General features: G+C 44.7%; 1 protein-coding gene across 3 annotated transcripts; it reads right to left on the bottom strand.

The window, feature by feature from the left end:
• Positions 1–1,489: 1,489 nt before the first annotated feature.
• On the bottom strand, positions 1,490–22,593 carry DNAJC18 (DnaJ heat shock protein family (Hsp40) member C18). Of its 3 annotated transcripts, none has more exons than XM_081906485.1 (8): positions 22,570–22,593; positions 14,606–14,792; positions 12,487–12,632; positions 10,220–10,405; positions 8,910–9,022; positions 7,242–7,351; positions 5,537–5,709; positions 1,490–4,290 (listed from the first exon to the last, which is right to left on the bottom strand). In XM_081906485.1, the coding sequence occupies exons 2-8, from the start codon at positions 14,746–14,748 to the stop codon at positions 4,151–4,153; spliced, it is 1,011 nt and encodes a 336-aa protein (XP_081762611.1). In that variant the 5' UTR covers positions 14,749–14,792; positions 22,570–22,593; the 3' UTR covers positions 1,490–4,150. The 3 variants fall into 3 exon arrangements, with proteins under 3 accessions (XP_081762611.1, XP_081762612.1, XP_081762610.1); XM_081906486.1 differs by lacking the exon at positions 22,570–22,593 and adding an exon at positions 22,192–22,514; XM_081906484.1 differs by lacking the exon at positions 22,570–22,593 and adding an exon at positions 21,821–21,997.
• Between the last annotated feature and the right edge of the window lie 34 nt (positions 22,594–22,627).

Raw genomic sequence — 22,627 nt, 5'->3', positions numbered from 1 at the left:
ATCTGTTGCAAAGCTCCTACCATGCGACATTCTTCTTCAGATCCTCCTCCACCCTCACCCCATCACTGTTTTTTTTTTTTTTTACTTTTAAATGGTACTGATGAGGTAAAGCACTATGTTGGCATAGAGATAAACAATCTGTCGTTTCATTTTTTCCGGCACTCTTGTTTGTGACTTTATGTGGTTACAAATCAAGTTAAAAAGAAATCTGTCATAGGTTGTTGACCTTAATGACATAACTTGAAACTAAAGGCTCAGTGGGATCACTCTCCAAAAGCTGAGCAAAGCCCTGAAAGCATAGCTATCAATGTTTCCCTTTTTTAAAGGGAAATTTTCTTATTCCGAATAGGATTCCTCGCAAGAAAAAGGACAAGTTGACAGCTATGCCCGAAAGGGTGGGGCCTGCTTAATATACATCGTAAAGGTAAAGGGACCCCTGACCATTAGGTCCAGTCATGGCTGACTCTGGGGTTGAGCGCTCATGTCGCTCTATAGGCCAAGGGAGCTGGCGTACAACTTCCGGGTCATGTGGCCAGCATGAATAAGCCGCTTCTGGCGAACCAGAGCAGCGCACGGAAACGCCGTTTAGCTTCTTGCCGGAGCGCTACCTATTTATCTACTTGCACTTTGACGTGCTTTTGAACTGCTAGGTTGGCAGGAGCAGGGACCGAGCAACGAGAGCTCACCCAGTCGCAGGGATTCGAACTGCTGACCTTCTGATCGGCAAGTCCTAGGCTCTGTGATTTAACCCGCGTCCCTTAATATACATAGCTGTTAACTATTAAAGCCACACCTATGCATAAACTTACTCCAATCTAAAGTTACAACACAATACTAAAGCTACCAACATGAGTTTGACCAAACTGCGGGAGGCAGTGGTCCATGGGGTCACAAAGAGTTGGACACGACTAAACAACACGATCTTTCCTTCATTACCTATTCTTCACCTAAGCAGCCCCAACTGCATGTGATATCTTTGCATTCCTTTCTACCTGAGGGGGAAAGCAACAGATGAAGGTACATCTCAGAAGGGCAAGGCATGCCTTCTTTCATATGTAGACGCTTAGGAATGTGCTCACAACCTTGGGCAGTGGTCAGCAAACTTTTTCAGCAGGGGGCTGGTCCACTGTCCCTCAGACCTTGTGGGGGGCCGGACTATATTTTGGAAAAAAATAATGAACAAATTCCTATGCCCCACAAATAACCCAGAGATGCATTTAAAATAAAAGGACACACTCTACTCATGTAAAAACACGCCGATTCCCGGACCGTCCTCAGGCCGGATTTAGAAGGCGATTGGGCCGGATCCGCCGCCCGGGCCTTAGTTTGCCTACCCATGACCTTGGGAGTAAAGCTGCTCCTAACACAAGATAAGGCACTGGAAAGAAACAGTAGGCATAAGGCCTCTAGCCTGGCTAGTTAGCTGAGCTTATAGGGCTCTATGTGCATCAATTTGAAGATCAATTTGAAATAAAGATCATTTCCTGCATGTAAGTGAGCTTTGATACTCATAATCTTTTATTTCATTTCTTATTTCCATACAACACAGCAGAAGTTGTCATTTTCATGGCTGAACAATGCAATACATTTGTAAATTACTTGTTTTTGGCTTTTTTCTATTAAAAAAAACAACATACTGAAATTTTTGTTTCCGAAACTAACGGCGAAATCTTCAAACACTGCAATAGTCCTAGTGAAATTGCTCAAGAGCTGAGGCCAAAATAACAGAAAACTGCTGACTTCAAATCCACTAATCACTCCAATAAATTTCCTGATTTCTCACTCAGGACTTAAAGGAAAGCATACCTTATTTACTAGTCATCTGGTGTACAATACACACCTACATGGTTTATGAAAAATGAACTGTACAATCGAGATTCAATGAAGTCATATACAGTTACCATATTGCCATATTTACATTTGGAAAAATTAATCTCACCAAAACCACAACAAATAAATACATAAATAAATAAATAGAAGATTGTGCTCAATGTGAAGTTAAAAAAACAACAATAAACTTTTCAAATACCATGCACATGAAGTACATTTAATTATAAGGGTAAACCAAGTCTTTAACTGATGCTACAATTGACTACAGATTTACTTGTAGCCTAACAGGGACAAACAAATAATACACTCAGTTAAATTTGTATACAATATAAATCAGGCTGTTAGCTTTCTTTCCGTTTGCCAACCAAGTCATTTCTAAAATGTTATTACTGTATATACTCGAGTATAAGCCGAGGCACCTAATTTTACCAGAAAAAACTGGGAAAACTTATTGACTCGAGTATAAGCTGGTTCTCCACACCACAAACCTGGTGGTGGCGGCAGTGGCGGAGGAAGAACAAGCAGCCCCAAAGGGCTGCTTTCAGCATAAAAAATGTGCTGAAAAAGTCGGCTTATACTTGAGTATATACGGTATTAATAAAGCAGAGGCCTTTTGCAACTCTGGCCAAATTTTGGGGTCATTTGCTACCTAAAAGTATCATTAGCTCCAAAATATAACTTAGAAATATTCCCAGGCACACATTACCTGGGAATCTGTGCAAGCAAGCACAGCTAGGACAAAACTGTCCCTGGGTGTAAGGTGAATCATTGACATAAAGGGAAGGGATAAACTATATGCCAAAATGTATGCGTATCATTCAACAATCTGGTTTAACTGGAGAACAGTGGAGGCGCCACTTTGTCATAAATGACCGCTACAATCCTAAACTGTACACATCTACTCAGAAGCCCCACTCAGTTCTGACTTTCAGTGAAGCATATTTCCAGTAGGACTGCAACCTCAACCACGATGTTGGATAAGCACATGCCAGCCCTCACCTCCAGATGTTTTGGGTTACAACTCTCATCAGCCCCAGTCATCATGGGCAATGATCAGCGATGTGAGTTGTGGACCAAAACTTCTGGAATGCACTAGGCTTATTTATATCCCTTTAGCAAGTAACCAGAATATTCAAAAGCCCACACTCTCAAAAAATGTTATCCTCTTCAAGTACCTTTTAGCTCATGAGCAAACGAAATTATTAAGCAGGAACCTCCTGCCAAATTAACTTTTAGTGTTAATAGGCTGTCTACGTCTTTTAAATTAATTCAAATTCCATTAGTTTCATTTAATCTCTTTTCACAGGCATTTTAAGTACCAGGACTGAGATCAGATACTTTGACCCCAATAAGAAATAGCTTTCCAGAATAAAGAAAACATGCCTGTATTTTAAAAAGCTTCACAAATTAAGCAGTTTTTATTGAATAATGCCTCTTAGGAATTCAAACTGTTATTTCAGTTAGGGTATGTTGCAGTGTAGCTACAATCTGCTACAAATCTGAACATGTATATAGGTATTTCTATATAGTGCTGTTGGTGAAGAATGTGTAAAGAAACTCTATAGAACTGTTAATACAGCTGGTGTGATCAATCATTAACTCTTCCACCTCCTGTTACATGAAAGATTCCAAGATCCCAGCATATGAAACTCAGCGGAGTGCAATTGCAGCTGTTCCATGGACATACAAAAATCATAGCGCCCCGAATCTGAATGCCCCAAGGTCACCCTGAGGACCAAAACATGAAGCCCAGGTTTTTCTATTTACTACGAGAATGTTTAAAAATAGGGTTATATCCTTGAGGCTGCCTTCTCTGCAAGCTCTGTAGAAACAGAGTAGATATATATCAAACCCAAATCTTGTCCCTTCTCTGCTGAAAGAGTGATAAACAGCAGCTTCAGAGGAACGTGGAAATGACAATGTCAGACGTTCAGGGAGTGACTGATCTGATTTTGTGGGCGCTATGCTTACGGCAACACCAGTGAGCATGAGGGGGCTCTGTACCCAGGAAACATCTGCAAGGCCCCCGAATGGCAGCAAAGGATCAGATGGAGACAGTTGCCGAATGCAATTAAATCGCCAAGGAATCATTAACACTGAAACACTACTGGGCCTTGGAACCAAATATACTGTATATGTTACAGCAAGTGTTGCCTCTTGGGGCTCAGTTCATTCAGCTCCATGTACATGAGGATGATGATGAGGAGGATACTAAGTATTAAGTCTTTACGTTATGCTTTTCCTCTTCATTTAAAAAGGAAAGCAGAACCAAGAAGAATTTCCTCGCAGTAGCACACATGGCCTGTCAGTGCCGCTCCCTTCATGCCTCTGCCCACTGACGGCTCCTTTGTAGTCCTATGAGATTGGAGAGCTTTTCACAGTTCTCAAGTTTCACGGATTCTGCTTTCTGTTTCAGCCGCTCATCTCTGTACAGCTTCGCCAAATTCGATAGCTCAGATTCTAAGAAGAAAGAAAAGGAACAGTCTGGGTAGCAACACTTTTGTCTTTAAAAACGGTGTTGAAGAGCACTGGGAGAACAAGATACAACTCAAAAGATGGCATAACATCATTAGATCTGTTAAGCTTTTCTGTTTTGGTGAGAAGGGCTTAGGTTTCGGCGGTACCAAGAATATGTGCGCTTGTTGGTGTAACTAAATAACACATTTGAAACATATTTACGGAATCTTTCAGAGCAATCAATGAGAAATAAGCTCACTGGAACTTGACCCCCTGGCGGAGCATATATCAGTTTCCATTTACTATAAATGGCAACTGTATACTTCATTATGAATCACCCTGTATAACTGAAGTCTTAGATCCTATGCAACCTGCTGCATACAATTTAGGATAGTTTTGCAAAGTTGATAATTCACTAATTTTCATTTTAAATGTGATGACATCAAGCCTACTTCCAATACAGAAAAAAACCTAAGCCGCTTCTGGTGAACCAGAGCAGCGCATGGAAACACCGTTTACCTTCCTGCCGGAGTGGTACCTATTTATCTACTTGCACTTTGATGTGCTTTCGAACTGCTAGGTTGGCAGGAGCAGGGACTGAGCAACGGGAGCTCACCCCGTCGTGGGGATTCAAACCGCTGACCTTCTGATCCACAAGTCCTAGGCTCTGTGGTTTAACCCACAGTGCCACCCGCATCCATATTACATTATACACATCTCTTAAAACTGAATGCATGATCTTACTGAACACTGAATTAAAGCACAGTCATCAGCATCACTAGCTGAGAGTGGCTGCCCCTCACACTGATTTTGTTGGCTCCAAGGATAAATGAGCAGAACTCTGTATGGGATGCATACAGGCTCTGCTCAGCGCTCCCTTTAAATATTTTTTTTCTTGAATCCCCCCTCTAAAAACTAGGTGTGCCTTATGGTCAGGTGCGCCTTATGGAGCGAAAAATACGGTACGACGTAGTGGAATACAGAGAAAACAGAAACCACTGTAGGCTAGTTCAGCAGGACACAGTAGAGAATTTTCCAATGGTATTGTTTCCATTCTATCAGCCAGCTCTAAACTAGCGTGGAGTTTGAGATCTACTTCTCTCCTTGTATCATTATAGATGCTAGCCATTTTTGTGCACCTGACTTTGGCATACCACGAATGCTCTTTGACATTGTCAGAGCTCGTTGTCGAGATTTTAAATCAATACACACACCTGGGGTGCTTAAGAATGAACAAAACACAACCTACTTTGTTGTTTTTCTTTCCTGCAACTAGTCTGGATATAATCGATATAATCTTTTTCAATGTGTTTTTCAAGCTCTTCAAGCTCTTCGGCGTTATAGTTATGCTCAAAGTTTTTATCAACATAGTAAGGCACCTGTAGATTCTGTGTTTCTCTAACAATCGTGTGCCCAAGATTCCTGAAAGAGTAAGCAAATGATGAAAGCATTTTAACCACTTGAAAAAGAAAAGGAAATATGGTTTTGCCATGTTAATATTTGTATTTGAAATTGCCTGTCTTCTAAAAATAGAAATGTTCTCAAAGTAAATTGCATATTCTTTCTCTGTTCCGAGAATATGCATATTTTGCATATCCTTTCATCTATATGATCCTGTAATTCCTGGAGTCCTGTCCAGTTATTATAGAATCCACATAGATGCTAATATAATCCAAAAGAATTGCAGCTCTTCGAACTGGTCAGTATTATGATCAACTCATTTCTGAAATGTACAGAAGGATCTGAAAAATAAAGCAAACCTGTCGGGATGTTACAATATGTGTGGCATCCGACTAAATTCTCTTAATGCAAGGATTTACATTTGTGAAGCAGAACATTCAAATCTGATCCAAGGGGTTGGAGAAATCCCCAGAACAGATTTTGGGGAGGGGAGAGGGTGGAGAAGTTGTGTTGCACAATTAGAAGCCCGTGTGCTAACAGAACAACTTGGCTGAATACTGCCAATAAGGAAGGCTGAGTGATGTAAATTAAAATGAATCTTCACAATATTTATTGTTACATGAGCTAAGAATTGTACTGAATGTGGCATGGGCAGAAGGCAGCCATCAAACATGAAGTAAAGCTGTATCTTACAGGACTGCAGAGCTGATGCCGGTGGGAAATCACTTGAAAATAAGGCAGAGATGTCTTGCAATAGCCAATTGCAAAATTTCTCTGCCCACCTTTGAGCAATTTCCCCTTCCATTGCGGCCCTGTAGGACCGACTCCATCACATTTTGCAGACTTCTCCATTCCACTTAAAACTGGGAAGGTGGGTGGGGAGACACAGGGGAAAGATCTGTTTCACAAGCTTGCCTTCTGTTCAAGCTATACTAGACACAACCATAAGTATTTATGAAATTCCACCTTTAATGCTAGTTACTTTGTCTAAAATCTAGCACACAAGCTTTTAAAACAGCCAACAGTTTTCCACATGTCTTAGTCTCTATTTTTCCAAGTAATGTCTAACTCACCAGTTGAGACTGAAGCTTTTTTCTACTGGTTTTATTGAAACTTTATTTAAACTGGGCATGAAAATGATGAAGAAACCAAGTTTAACAGGTTTTAAACTATCCTGCAGTATCAGAATGTTCCAGTTTGCTTCTATTTCAAGTAGTTCTTGACAGTGTGGCTCTCAGGAGTATTTATTTAGCTTTCATAAAGTCCTCATTTATAAAAAGGATAACTGATTCTCTGTAAAGTGCTAAAAGGAAATATATAGCTGTTACATTACAGCTATGACCTATATCTTTATGCTTTGAAGATGGAAATTAATCACCCTGTTTGCAAAGGCTGTGCTTGAATATATGGCTGTGGGGCTGGCTTTTCCACAGCAAAAAGCTTTAATCAGCTTCCCAGTTCAACTGGTATTAATAGGTAACAAATCACATGTTAATCTCTATATTGGACTAGTCAATTCTCCCAGAAGAGCAAAGAAAAACATCAGGACTTACGACTTGAAGAAGAGGCTGTAGGGTGGGTTAGTCGCCATCAGTTGAGTTACTATTGACACAACTATTATAATAAAAACTGGCAGTAACTGGATAAATGCAGAGTATGAATTCTGGAAATGAAAACCACCCACCGTTAGTGAAGCATATAAGCAAGGGATTTAAGAAAATCAAAATAATAAGCGTAAAAAGTAGCCTCCAGATAAGGCAGATTAGCTAGCTATTAGTCTTTTAAGCAAAATTGGTTGTGGTTTAAATTACCCCAAGTAAAGTACTGATCGACACCTATCTATTGATCAAGGCTCTTTAATACAAATAATATGGGAAGGGGAGAGCAGCTTGCTTATTCCTTTGAGGGCTATAAAGAAATAACACATGCTTGCTCCTTTTTTAAAATTTGATTTTTATATACACAATGCTGCCTTAAATAGGTCATCACAACAACTACCGCCTAAGACTAGCTTTTTGTCATGTAAATGTTCATTTCTTCTTAATGCTGAAGACCTTGATGGCTTTATTAAATTAGTGGTGCAAGGATTCTCCTAAATGTGTTCAATTGCTTTTCTTCAATGTAATTCTCTGTGTTTCCTCCTTCCTGTAAATAAATCCCTGATGGTCAAGGTGGGTTATATCCAGCAGTATCGCTCACCTAACCATTTTCAGCGATTCATTCCCCTTCCTCCTGCAGAACCCATCCCCAAATCTGCTCCAGAGCAAGGAGGAATTTGCAAAATCTCTCACCCCATAGACAAAGCTCCTGCTGCAACGAAGTGCTTTTCACGAACAGAGGTCAATATGCCCACTCCCCAGCTCAATAAATATGCCTTTTGGCTCCCTAACCTCTTCCCAGAGGGAAGAATGAACCCAGAAGAACCCAGTGGGTGCAGAATGCTGCAGCGCGGCTCCTCACGGGGTCTCTGCCATGGGAGCATATTCACCCAGTGCTTTTCAAGCTGCACTGGCTCCCGGTGGATTACAGGGTCAGATTTAAGGTGCTGCTTTTGACCTTTAAAGCTCTTCACGGCCTAGGACCCTCATACCTACGGGACCACCTCTCCCCACAGAGAGCCTCAAGGTCCATAAATAGCAACACCCTGGTGGTCCCGGGCCCTAAGGAAGTTAGATTGGCTTCAACCAGAGACAGGGCCTTTTCAACTCTGGCTCCGGCCGGGTGGAACTCTCTGCCTCATGAGACCAGGGCCCTGCAGGATCTGATTTCTTTCCGCAGGGCCTGTAAGACAGAGTTGTTCCGCCTGGCCTTTGGCTTGGAGCCAACTTGATTCCCTCCCTCTCTTTCTTTTTTCCTTTCCTTCTCCTCCTGCGATGAGGCTACATTTTAATATTTTAATATTTCAATATTTTAATGTTGTATTTTAATTTTGTTTTTAAGTTGTAATCATTCAACTTGTTTTTATTATTGCTTGTAAGCCGCTCTGAGCCCGGCCTTGGCTGGGGAGGGCGGGGTATAAATAAAAATTATTATTATTATTATTATTATTATTATTATTATTATTATTATTATTCCCATTCTAGAGAATCAAAATTTACCTTGGCCCTTCACACAATCCTTGCACATTCCCCCACCTAATATTTCACCCCCCAAACAGGTAGGAAAAGAAACAGGTAGAAGTGTTTTGTGGGTGCTCTTAACAGCTCCCTGCTCCCAAGTACCTGGGGTCTAGTTTCTTCCTCCTCCTCTTCCTCTGTCCAAGTCCTATCATGCCTGTTCCGTGGCTGATAACATGGGGGATCCATGGATGAATTTGAAAACATGTGGATATTTCCTGTTGTTTTTTTTAAAAAACAATGGGCTTTGTTTACTCATTTAATAGTAACGCATGTCCTATTTAAATTGAAGAGAAGAACAGCTTCTTGCCCTTGTCATAAAAATATTAGTTTCATAGTGAGATAATTTATTACGGTCAAAGACCAGCTCACATAACATAATAAAAACAGTGTTCATAAAGATAAAATATACAATCGGAGCAAATTGCAGCAATAGCTCATGAGTTAAAATTGAGATATATACATATACCTGTACAACTGAGATTGGGGCTACCATAAAAAAAAATTGACCCTGAGGCGCCCAAAATGGCAACTTCAGCATTTCCCTAGTAATCTATTTTATTCTAGAGGATGATCTGTGCCTACAAATCTGGGCACAGAATCTGGCTACCAGCCAGGTCGTCTTATGATCTTTGCCTAAGAGGAGAGAATTAAGTTTAGACTTGTCTGAAAGATCGGCGAGCCTCTTCAGCAAAGGATCAATGGTGTCTCTACGAATCTCAACATAAAAAGGACATCTAAAAAATATATGTTCAGGCGCAAAGTCTCTGTGCGTATGGGACCCTTCTATAGGAGCCTTCCAGAACCGGTGATGGCAAGGCCGAGTTTCTAGCAAGAGTAAAAGCCCTTCTTGTGTTTCTGGATGTGAGGAAATAGAGATATGCTGCTGGAGCGACTACGTATCTCCCGTTTTCTATGATTTTATAATCGGGGACCCTTGTACAGTCCTGTTGTCTTTCTATGTCCATGATTCTTTGCCTAACCACGGATCTAGCTTGGTCCAAGCCCATAGTTATGAGGGTTTGGGGAGCAAGGCTCAATTTCTGAAGTATTAGTTTCAATTTCCGTAAAAGCTAACAACTGTGGTTGTGGAAAAGGCTGTTCTAGATAATCCCAGTTTTGGAAATAAACCAGGTATTATGTCATAAAAGTCTGGTTATCTCTGGTATATACAAATTTCTCAGAGCTGAAGTAAGAATCTATTTATTAAGAACATATATAGAATCTTCAACAGTAAGACCTGTCTAGGTATTAACCGGACACCTCAAATGACTGCAGTTGCAGAATTTCTGGAATGTCATTGGCAAAGGAGAACAAAAAATGTAGTTACCTGAACTTTTGTTACAGGACTTTTATTTACCGGCTGCCTGGAGTTTTGTGAAGCATCGGTTAATGATGGTTTTTGTAGCACTCACCTGTTGGGAAGTTGCCTCCAAAAAACATATTAAATATTTCTTCTGGTGTGATGTCTGCTTCAAACTCTCTGTAACAGTTATAATGCTTGGGCAGGTTGGTATAACAAGTCTCCTGTTCATCTCCAAATTGATCATATTGTAATCTCTTTTCAGGGTTGCTCAAAACTGCAAAAGCAGTGCCTATTGCTGCAGGATGGGAGAAGAAGAAGAAAATTTTGCATTCTGGTCACCTGTCGCAATGTCTGCAATCTAGCCTAATGCCCAACTTGCAAAGGACTGCAATGTGCTAAGTGTTTTAGAACTTATAACTAACTACCTGGGCAAATACCTTTTCATTAAAGTATAAGGAGACAGCCTCAAAAGCCTCATGCGATTCGACATCCCTTTTCTCTCCTGTCTGAGCACACCTGTTTTGCAGAATTGAGGAAACGTCTGCAGCAGTTTGTGGAACCCTTGTTGGGAATCTGAGGTGAGATACGCACGCAGTCGAAATTGCCCCCGGTTCCAGTCGCCACATGGAAGCAGGTAAAAAGGGAAAGGGACCCCTGACCATTAGGTCCAGTCGTGGCCGACTCTGGGGTTGCGGCGCTCATCTCGCTTTATTGGCTGAGGGAGCCGGCGTACAGCTTCCGGGTCATGTGGCCAGCATGACTAAGCTGCTTCTGGCGAACCAGAGCAGCGCACGGAAACGCCGTTTACCTTCCCACCGGAGTGGTACCTATTGATCTACTTGCACTTTGACGTGCTTTCGAACTGCTAGGTCCAAAATAGTTTACTGCTGTAGAAGACAAGGCTCAGCACAACATTCTGGATGTGGATACACTGGTAGAGGAATAGGGGGGCAGGGGCAGTGCACTGCCTCCGACAGTGATCCCAGTGGGGTACCATTGGGGCTGCCCCCCCCACTGGGCACCATGCCCTCGCAGGCGGTGCGCCATGTCCCCAGGACGTGTGCCACGCCCCCTGGATGCACGCCAGCCCCGGCCCCGCCTGCTCTCTGCCACTGTGTGGATATAAACACAGTTTGCAGGCTTTGGCACTGGCAGATAAAGATACAGACAAGTACAGTGGTACCTCGGGTTAAGTACTTAATTCGTTCCGGAGGTCTGTTCTTAACCTGAAGCACCACTTTAGCTAATGGGGCCTCCTGCTGCTGCCATGCCCCCAGAGCACGATTTCTGTTCTCATCCTGAAGCAACGTTCTTAACCCGAGCTACTATTTCTGGGTTAGCGGAGACTGTAACCTGAAGTGTATGTAACCTGAAGCGTATGTAACCCGAGGTACCACTGTATAAAGAATTTCTGTTGTTCCAGCAGTTTGAGACGTAACACAGACTCTGACTAATCAAAAGACTAACTCACTTCACAACCCAGCGTGAAATACAGCACAAGAACTTGGACCTAATGAGTTGGTGTGCCTTAATCATTCATATAAATAGCACTGGGCCATTGCCATAGCAACTGGCTTGGCTGACCCTGCATTGGTTGGCTTATCTCACCCCTTAACCCTTTTCTCCATGTTCAGTTTCTCCAACAACTCTCTGGAGCGAACTTAGGGGGAACAGGAATGGAAGACTAGAAGAGAACATCCACTTCGGCAGTGTAGAATGTCAACCAGAACATACTAGTATGAAGCATATCAGAAATAGGAGCTGTCGTGCCTTAATTCCTCTCCTGCAGAGTCCTCAGAAATTAGTAAGATGGTATGTATTTTAGAAAATGATCCTTTATCTGAGTACTTCTTATTCCCCCTTGTTTATTATCTCATTAATTAAAACTGCAAGATCATAACCATAGGATTTGCTACAAGGCTTCAGAAGATTATAGCCAAATACATTTCAATTAATTAGATGGGATTTATATTGAAAGAAAATGTATTGCTTATTATAGGCAGGATCTTAAGTATAACTATGTAAAAGAATGGAATATTTCTTTGCAATATTCTTCAATGCAGAAAAAGCATTTGATAGGCTTAAGTAAAAATCCTTGTTGAAATAATATCTGCTTTTACCTCTGGCAAGGAATTTATCATATGAATCACCTAAAGCAAGTAGGGTTTGGAATAGTTCTCCTTTGGACATATCTATTATATGCAGAGGAACAAATCAAACATGTCTACGATCTTTACGGTTTGCTGTTTCAATAAAACCTTTTGTACTAAATATTAGCAAACTAAAAAAAAAATGCAACACCTACTAATAGATAACTGTCATTATTAACATAATCCATATGCCAATTGTGCAGCTTTATTGTGGTGATCTACAAACCTTTAAATGCCTCTGTTGCTCCTGGTGCACAGTTCTTGTCTGGATGAAATTTCAGGGCAAGTTTCCGGTATGCTTTTTTCAATTCTTCGTCTTTGGCATCTCTCCCAACACCTAGAATCTCATAGTAATTCTTACTGTTCTTTATTCTACAAAAGAAACAGAACCCTTTACACAAAGATCTTTCCTCATAGCACTTACAGAAAGCTTCTTACTAGATTAAGGTTACCAGACGTCCCCATTTCCTGGGGACAGTCCCCGGATTTAGAGCTTTCTCAGCACTCACATGTACCGTATTTTTTGCTCTATAAGACTCACTTTTTTCCTCCTAAAAGGTAAGGGGAAATGTGTGTGCGTCTTATGGAGCGAATGCAGGCTGTGCAGCTATCACAGAAGCCAGAACAGCAAGAGGGATTGCTGCTTTCACTGCACTTGAGATTCAGAATATTTTTTTTATTGTTTTCCTCCTCCAAAAACTAGCTGCATCTTGTGGTCTGGTGATCTTATAGAGCAAAAAATACGGCATGTAGCGAACAATAAGTGCCCCCGGATTCACTGAAAAAAATCTGGTAACCTTATACTAGATACCCAAGCATGACTTCAAACACTGTAAAGAAAAGTAGAAGCAGATGCATGTTTCAGACTTCTGCACCAATGGAGAAGCTATTTCAATAGCCTTTTCTATTGGAATAGTTATACTTTACTATGAATCTGTTTCATTGATGCTGAGTCCACCAGTCTTTATTTGGCACCAGTGGGTACCACATCATAGGGTCCACTGTTACAATTCCTAGCTAAATGATAGCCAGGTGGCAGTTTGGTGGAAGAATGCATACCCACCACTTCATCTAGGAAGAAAGCACATGGGCAAGCATTTGATCAACTATCACAACACACTGTTACTGTTACTGATAGTGCCTGTATGGCTAATGAGATAAGTACCGTATTTTTTGCTCTATAAGAGTCACTTTTTCCCTCCTAAAAAAGTATGGGGAAATGTGTGTGCGTCTTATGGAGCGAATGCAGGCTGTGCAGCTATCCCAGAAGCCAGAACAGCTAGAGGGATTGCTGCTTTCACTGTGCAGTGATCCCTCTTGCAGTTCTGGCTTCTGAGATTCAGAATACTTTTTTTCTTGTTTTCCTCCTCCAAAAACTAGGTGCATCTTGTGGTCTGGTGCGTCTTATAGAGCGAAAAATACGGTAAGTAACAAACTAATTTGTTGTTGGTTTCAAAGGCAGTAATGCAACCTATAAAAGGTAAAGGTACCCCTGCCCATATGGGCCAGTCTTGACAGACTCTAGGGTTGTGCGCTCATCTCACTCTAGAGGCTGGGAGCCAGCGCTGTCTGCAGACACTTCCGGGTCACGTGGCCAGCGTGACAAGCTGCATCTGGCGAGCCAGCGCAGCACACGGAAACGCCGTTTACCTTCCCGCTGGTAAGCGGTCCCTATTTATCTACTTGCAGCCGGAGGTGCTTTCGAACTGCTAGGTTGGCAGGCGCTGGGACCGAACGATGGGAGCGCACCCCGCCGCGGGGATTCGAACCGCCAACCATGCGATCGGCAATGCAACCTATAGCACAAACCTAACATCAAAGTAAACAAGCTTAAGTCTCAGTGTATTCAGGGTAGGAAGTGTGCATAGGTTGCAATCCTATGCATAGTTATCTGGGAATAAGACTTACTTAATGGCGGAAAAAACCATTCAGTATGAATTATAAGAAAACTGTCCTAATTTGCACCTCCCAGGTTTATATACAGATGGCAATGTGTCCTTCAAATTTCACATTTCTTTGAATTTTATGATCAGTTTTTTGGCTCAAAAAAGTACCAAAATGTGTAAAGGAATACATTTAAAAATGCAAATATATTGGATAAAATACATATTTACATCATTTTTGGATAAGGTTTTTTTTTTTAAAATTACAGGTTGATGCAAGAATGGAAGGGAACAGACTTGTACAGCAAAATATTAGAATTAAAATAGCCTCCTTTTAAAAAAAACCATATTAGCAGTTTATCATATTGAATCTGGCTCTGTGGATCAGCTAAATTGATTTACCCATTAACTAGATGATAGGCTGTGAGTCTAGTATTCTAGGCAGAAGGGTTTTCTATTTACCTTTGTACCCCAAGTAGCTGTTCTTTTGTGTAGGTCATGCTACCTTCCCCAGACGCTGACTGACTCCTGCCACTGTCACAGAGATGTTCCTTTTTTATCCTCTTACAGTCACTACACCCACAGTAATCAAAGTTGTCTCTCATTTCCTCCGATGTACATGCATTTCTTCTGAGCTCGTCAATCAATGCTGCAAAGAAAGACAGTTAATTTTCCTCAAATGCTACCACATAGTAAGTGAAGGTGGATGTTAAAGAGTCCCACCCCCATGGCAAATGCAGAATGTGAAAACTTTGCAAAGATGCTTAAGTGTGGTCCCTGTTCCGCAGGAGCTAAAGACCAGAAAAGCATTAAGAATTTACCGAACAGTATAGTTAAATTGCAGTACAATGGTAAACATATCTGCTCAGATGTTTAAGTCTTGTGTTTAATGGCGTTTGCTCCCAGGCAAGTCTATACAGGCTTGCAGACTAGATTTGGGTTTAGGGTTCAAATTGGGGGAAAGCAGGGTGTCAGGGAACTGACATCTAAAGCGCCGGAGGCGCAAAGGCTCACTGAGGGTGAGAGAGCAGTAGCAGCGGAAGAGGGAACCAGTAGAGGGCGAGCAAGAACTCCAAGGGAAAGTGAGTCGGAGGGATGGCTCAGAGACGCTTCAAGCGAAACCAGTGGGGAGGTCTCAGGACCTCCTATAGGGACACCCACACCTCGACTGAAACTGTCACGCCGAGAGGCCAGACGACGTGTTTCCGTTAAGGAGCTTTTATGTTGGAAACGTTTCCGAAAGCAGCCACTTTCGGATTCTACTAGTGATTGACGCAGCCATGCTGGAGGGGCTCCGTCACAGGCAGAGGTTTGAAAGCCTGATCAAACTCTGAGGGACTTGCATTTTACGCACAAGCAGCTCATCGTCCCATCACAGCAATCCGAAAGTCTCCGAAAGCCAGCTTGTGCAGGGAGAAGCATCATGAGCAATCCAGCCGGAACCGGGGAAGCAGGAGCAGCTGGAGGAGGTCCAAGCCTGGAAGAAAGGTACAGGGCGTTGGAGATCCAGTTGGCGCTGCAAACGGCGAGGCTTGAGGAGAGGAGGGCTCAGGATGCAGAAAAGGGAAAGGAGAAAACCACCCCGCTCGCCAGAAAGGTGCCAGGATTGGTGCAGAAATTCGGGGGGGATCCCAGGAACTATCATGCCTTTAGAACAGAGATGCAATACGCTCTAAACTTGCAGTTTGATGACTTCCCCGATGAGGAATCGCGAGTGGCGTATGTGATTGGCCATCTCGAATCCGGGGCGAAAGATTGGGTTAGACCCCTGATGGCAGCGAATAATGAGATCTTAAAGGACACGAGGAAGTTTTTTCGTGCCATGGACCTGATGTTTTCCAGCGATATTGAGCAGGGGGTGGTGCGAAGGCAGTTAATGGCTTGCCAGCAAGGAAGCAGATCTGTCCGTGAGTACTGGACTGAATTTACCATGTTGATTCACAAATTGGGGTGGGACCTATCGGCGGAGCCCATCCAAATGCTTTTCGAAGAGGGGCTTTCTTCAACCGTCAAAGATGAGCTTTCCCGGGGCCCCAGGGCGGAGTCTATGGACCAGTTAACCAAATCTGCGCTGGCCATAGGAGCGCGCCAGGAGGCGAGGGCTATGGAAAAGCGGGAAGGGAAAGGAGACCGTTGGAGGGAGTTCCGCATTCCAGACATTCCAGAGCCACCTTTCCCGCCGGCAGAGCCGATGGAAGTTAGAACAGCGAGGGCGCGCGCAGTTTCAAATCCCAGTGAAGGGCGGAAAAAGGAGGGAAAGAGCGCCAAGAGATGTTATCTCTGCCAACAGCCAGGGCACTTTGCCAGAGTTTGCCCACAAAGAAAGGAATGGCAAGGGATGGCAGGAGCTGTTGGGGGAAAGGAAGAGGAAGGCAAGGAGCAAGTAAAAGCCAACGCCTGGCTGCCACCGTTGGGGCACAGCAGCCAGGCCAAAGAGCAATGAAAGTGCCCATGCCAGAACCCCCCAGACCCGCTTTAGTGATAGAGGTGTTACTAGAACTGCCAAACGGACACCCACTAAAGGTCAAGGCGCTTTTGGATTCAGGCAGCTCCTGTAATTTCATGAGTAAGGAGTTTGCAGCTGAGCACCAGATACAGACTATCCCTTTAAGTAACCCCTTGCAGGTGACTACGATTGACGGCAGAGAGCTGTTGGGGGGAGAAGTTAGCCAATAGACTGTCCCGATGATAATGAGAGTGGCAAGGCACACCGAACAGATAGCGTTTAATGTGGCCATCCTGGGAGGAGCGCCCATCATTTTGGGGATGAGCTGGCTGGCGCTACACGATCCGCTAGTGGGCTGGCATCAGAGGGTGGTCTCCTTTGGGTCAGCGCATTGCCTAGAACACTGCAAGGAGGGGAAGGTTTCGGGAGGAGACAGAGTCACCCTAGCGGGGATGGAAGTGATGGACAAAGGGAAGGTGCCCCCGCAATACGCAGATCTGAGCAACGTATTCAGCGAAAGGGAAGCAGACAAACTGCCACCGCATAGACCCTTTGACTGTCAAATCAACCTACTCCCAGGGGCCCAACTCCCAGTAGGCAAGCTGTACGCCATGTCAGACAGGGAGATGCAGGAGCTGAGGGAGTTCATTGACAAAAACTTGAAGCGAGGTTTCATCAGAGAGTCCCGAGCGGTGGGGGGCAGCCCAGTGTTCTTTGTGGACAAAAAGAACACAGACAAACCGAGACTGGTGTGTGACTTCAGGGCCCTCAATGCAGTGTCGGAGCCCCTGGCTTTCCCTATGCCCCGAATTGATGACATTTTGACCAGAGTAAGGAAGGGAAAGATTTTTACAAAACTGGACCTGCGGGGGGCGTACAATCTGATACGCATAAGGAAGGGAGATGAATGGAAGACCACCATGTTTACCCCGTTGGGAGCCTTTGAATACCTCGTTATGCCCTTCGGTCTACAAGGGGGCTCCGCGTGTTTTCAAGCTTTTATAAACCACGTTCTGGGACCTTTGCTCTACAAGAATTGTGTGGCCTTTTTAGACGACGTGTTGGTGTATTCGGAAAATGAGGAACAGCATGTGAGGGACGTTCGAGAAGTGTTGGGCAGGCTGCAAGCCAACCAGCTGTGGGTGAAACTGGAGAAGTGCCAGTTTCATACCAAGGAGGTGGAATTCCTGGGGTACCGCTTGTCAGACAAGGGATTGGCCATGGATCCAGGCAAGGTCCAAGCGGTACTGGAATGGAAGACACCGAAGACCAAGAAGGACGTGCAAAGATTCTTGGGATTTGGGAACTTTTATCGGAAGTTCATCAAGAACTTTGCCCACTTGACGGCGCCCATCACCGACTGTCTCAGCAGCAAGAAGAAATTTGTTTGGACGGCAGAGGCGGATCGAGCCTTTGAAGAACTGAAAAGGGCTTTCGCCTCGGAAGAACAACTTCTGCATGTGGATTTACGAAAACCCATGAGAGTGGAAACAGATGCATCCGACCGGGCGGTAGGGGCGGTCCTTCTTCAACCGGGGAGGAGTGCGTCGGAGTGGAGACCGTGTGCCTTCTTCTCGCGGAAGCTGAATAAGTCCGAGAGGAATTACACGGTGTATGACAGGGAACTACTTGCCATTCACGAAGCATTCCGGAGGTGGAGACATTTATTAATTGGGGCACAACACAAGGTGCAAGTGTGCACCGACCACAAAAATTTAGAGTATTGGAGAACAGCTCGAGTGCTCAACCAACGACAAGTGAGATGGGCACAGGAATTCTCCAAATTTAACTTTGAGATTTGTTATGTGCCAGGCCCAGAAAACGTCAGGGCGGACGCGCTCTCACGCAAACCAGAATATTGGGAAGGGGAGGGGGTGATCGAAGAGAGACATGTCATCCCGGAGGACCGCTGGGTGTGTGGGGCGGCGATGGTGGGGCAACGAGAACTGGTGGAGGAAACGGAAAATGATGAATATGCCCAGGATAAGCTCAGAGGTCTCAGGGGGGAGGGCGAGAGCCCCGGAGGTTTTGAGGAAAGAAATGGGGCATTGTATTACAAAGGGGCACTGTATATACCCGAAGGTGAATTGAGGGGGAGAGTACTCAAGCAGTTGCATGATAGCCCCACGGCGGGACATTTTGGGCAACACAAGACCATGTGGTTGGTTACCAGGGAATTTTGGTGGCCTAAGGTGAGGGAAGATGTAAGGGAGTATGTAAGAGGGTGTGACCAATGTCAGCGAGCCAAAGGGGAAAGAAGGGCGCCGGCAGGGTTATTAGAACCTTTACCCACACCAGAACGGCCTTGGGAAGCGATATCAATAGATTTTATGACGGATCTGCCAAGGTCCAAGGGGAAAACAGCCATCATGGTAGTAGTAGACCTGTTAACTAAGATGTGCCACTTTGTAGCATGCTCACATGCAGTCACAGCGGAAGAAACGGCGAAGTTGTTTGTGGAACATATCTTTAGGTTGCACGGGGCTCCCTCGAGGGTGATCTCAGATCGAGGCAAACAATTTACTTCCAGGTTCTGGAGGAAGCTCATGAGCTTGTTACACGTGGAAGTCAATTTTTCAACTGCCCGGCACCCTGAAACCAACGGGCAGGCGGAAAGGGCAAATGGCATTCTTCAACAATATCTTAGGTGTTATGTCAATGACAGAGAGAACGATTGGGTCGAAAAGTTGGCGTTGGCAGAATTTGCCTACAATAATGCGGAGAATGTGTCCACAGGGATGAGTCCCTTTTTGGCTAATTACGGGTGTCACCCCAGGGCATTTCCAGGGGAAGGAGGGGAGAGATGGAGCGTCCCAGCGGCTGAACATTTTGTAGAAGAGATGGAAGCCATCCATCAGCAGCTCCAGCTCAACTTAGAAAGGGCTAAGGCACAATATAAGAAGCAGGCAGACAAGAACAGAAGGGAAGGTGAAACCATAAGGGTGGGGGATCAAGTGTGGTTGTCAACCCAAGGGTTGCCGTTCAAAGGGGGTTGTAAGAAACTGAGGCCCAGAAGATTGGGACCCTTTGAGGTGATTCAGCAGGTCAACCCGGTAGCTTTCAAACTCCGATTACCCAATCACATGAAATTGCACCCAGTGTTCCACAGGTCGTTACTGTCACCATACAGGGGAGGAGGTGAAGGGGAGCACGTCAGGGGACCAGCCTTGGAAGAGAGGGAACGCCGCAACCATGTAGCGGAAATCCTCGATTCCAGGTGGAAGGGAAATCAGGTGGAGTATTTAGTGGCGTGGGAAGGGGAACCGGAGTCAGAAAACACCTGGGTAAGTGCGCAGGAAGTCAATGACGAGGTTTTAACAGAAACGTTCCATCAAAGGTTCCCGAGGAAACCTCAGCCGATAGCAAGGTTTAGGAGGGAGTATTTCGGCACCACCGATGAGGAAGAGGAAATGGAAGGGTTCGCGGAGTCGGAGTTGGAAGAGGGAGTGGACTCTGATGACGAAGAGTACCTAGAGAGTAGGAACAGCAACAAGTGGAAGGAAGTGTTCGCGACGTCGGAAGATGAGGGAGGTTCTTTCAAGGGTTTTACCTCCTCACCGCCAGTAGGAGAGGAGACGGGAGGGGGTGAAGGGGGCCCTGGAGGGGAGGTGGATGTCAGGGAACTGACATCTAAAGCGCCGGAGGCGCAAAGGCTCACTGAGGGTGAGAGAGCAGTAGCAGCGGAAGAGGGAACCAGTAGAGGGCGAGCAAGAACTCCAAGGGAAAGTGAGTCGGAGGGATGGCTCAGAGACGCTTCAAGCGAAACCAGTGGGGAGGTCTCAGGACCTCCTATAGGGACACCCACACCTCGACAGAAACTGTCACGCCGAGAGGCCAGACGACGTGTTTCCGTTAAGGAGCTTTTATGTTGGAAACGTTTCCGAAAGCAGCCACTTTCGGATTCTACTAGTGATTGACGCAGCCATGCTGGAGGGGCTCCGTCACAGGCAGAGGTTTGAAAGCCTGATCAAACTCTGAGGGACTTGCATTTTACGCACAAGCAGCTCATCGTCCCATCACACAGGGTTATTGTGCCTTCAATAATTGTGTGGCAGGCAGAAATTCAACTTGATAAGTTTTTCAATAGTATGGTAACACAGTTAGGAACAAAGCTTCACCCATTCACATTTCATCTGTCACACATTTTATGACATTTGTGGCCATTTATTTTTGGGTCTTCAATTCCACCTGCAAGAGCACACTAAGCATATGGTGCCTCTTTTGAGGGTGGGTTGGAGGGCCCAATTCACATAAAGTGAACCGAAAATCCCGTTGGCTCCTCTGGGGAAGAAAGAACAAAAGTTCTGCCTGTGGTGCTTGGCCCACAATGGCTCTTTCACATACACAAGTCGCCACCATGATGTATTTTAGGCCACCGATGTATTTTATATGAGTTTGTGGTATATAAATAGAAATGAAATAATAATAGTAAGTGTGGGACTTCATTATTTAAAGCGGTAAACTAAGGCAGCATGTTTGCAATCTGCACAATGGCGCAGAATGCTGACATAGAATGGTAAACAAAAGGGTATGCCACTAAAATCCAGTTTTCGCTCCACTAGTTTCTTCCTTTATGCTTTCCTTAGTTGGCCTTGAAAGCCCCAAACTGAAGATAATTTCAATTCGCACACCCCATCTCCGCATCTCCTCTTCCTGTTGCCCCCTTCGGCCCTATAGTCTACCCTTCACTCCAGCCCTCAATGATCTGAGAACCACCAAATGGGGAGCTGTGTTAATCTACTGGGGAAAAAACAAGGGAAAGTCACCTTAATACAGAATAAAAACAAATCGTAGCGGTGTGATGCAGAGATACGCATGTTAAGCACACAGGCACACACACGGGCAGGGAAAGATACTGCAAGGAGTGGGGAACATTTTGTGTGCCTGGAACATTTTGTGTGCAAAGCTCAAGAAGCAACCCAAGCAATTAAGCTCGGCACAGAAATGCCCCAGAACTACTGGACCTCCTCCAGCACTTTCCTCTTCCTCTCTACCAACTAAGGATGGCAATTCATGCATTTGATGGATGCATCTGGAGAGAGCTTCTGCCACGCCAAATAAAAGCAACAACCCCTCGCGCTGGTCAGCCCTTTTAAAAAGGCCAGCGGGCTTTCTTTGCGGAGGCGATCTGAGATCCCACGCCCCATATGCCGATCTCCCACCTTAAGGCTAGAATCTCAGCCTGCCCAGGCTCTGAGGCGATGGCACCACCAGCTCGAAGGGTTCGTTACCTTCAGCCCAGCGCTCCCCAGGGCTCAGCACTGCCATTTTCCAGCTGATGGAGAGGGAGGACCGGAGGGACGACCCCGGAAAGATCACGTGGCGCAGGATCGCCACCGCAGGGCAACCTGGGTGTTGTAGTCCTCGCGTATGAATTGGGACCTTACACCTCGCCACCCCCCCCCAAATAAACCCGTCCTCCTCGCGAGGAGAGATTTACACCACGGGGATTTTTTTAAAAAACTATTTATATAATGTATCTTAACGTATAATGGATCTATCTATCTATATATTGTATATATACACACACACACACTATATATATATATCTATAATGTATCTTAATGTATAATGTATCTTAATATACATAATGTATCTTAACACGGATTTCTTCTAGGAAATCGCCATTGCAAAGCCTAACTGGCACTTCGGAGGCTTTTCGCCACAGAGGCTTCTGCGGGCTAGAGCGGCGAACCTCTCGCCGTTCCCTAGAGCGCCGCGACTTCCGATCAAATACCGGAAACTGAGGTTGTGTGACCCATAGAGAGGAACGGGTTTGGGTTGGCTACGACTCCCGTACATTCCACATAGACGAGCACTGGAGTCATCCAGAGGGCAGAGAAGACCCTCACGGGCGTGAAGCTCAAGCGTTTTCGGTTTTTAAAGAAAATAACGGAAAGCAGTCCTTCACCGTTATGACGCTGAGGAACCTGTTCCTCTCGCTTATCCCCCGACTTCTTTTATTCGCTGCGCAAATCACCTCACGACCTAACGTGATAATAAACGAAAAGCCTATATAATGCACCTTCCGTTAGGCC

The sequence above is a fragment of the Podarcis melisellensis genome (assembly GCF_964234715.1).
Source record: "Podarcis melisellensis genome assembly, chromosome: 3".
NCBI lineage: Eukaryota > Metazoa > Chordata > Lepidosauria > Squamata > Lacertidae > Podarcis > Podarcis melisellensis.
Note: the sequence above shows the minus strand (reverse complement) of the source record. Positions and strands in the feature narration are given on the sequence as shown.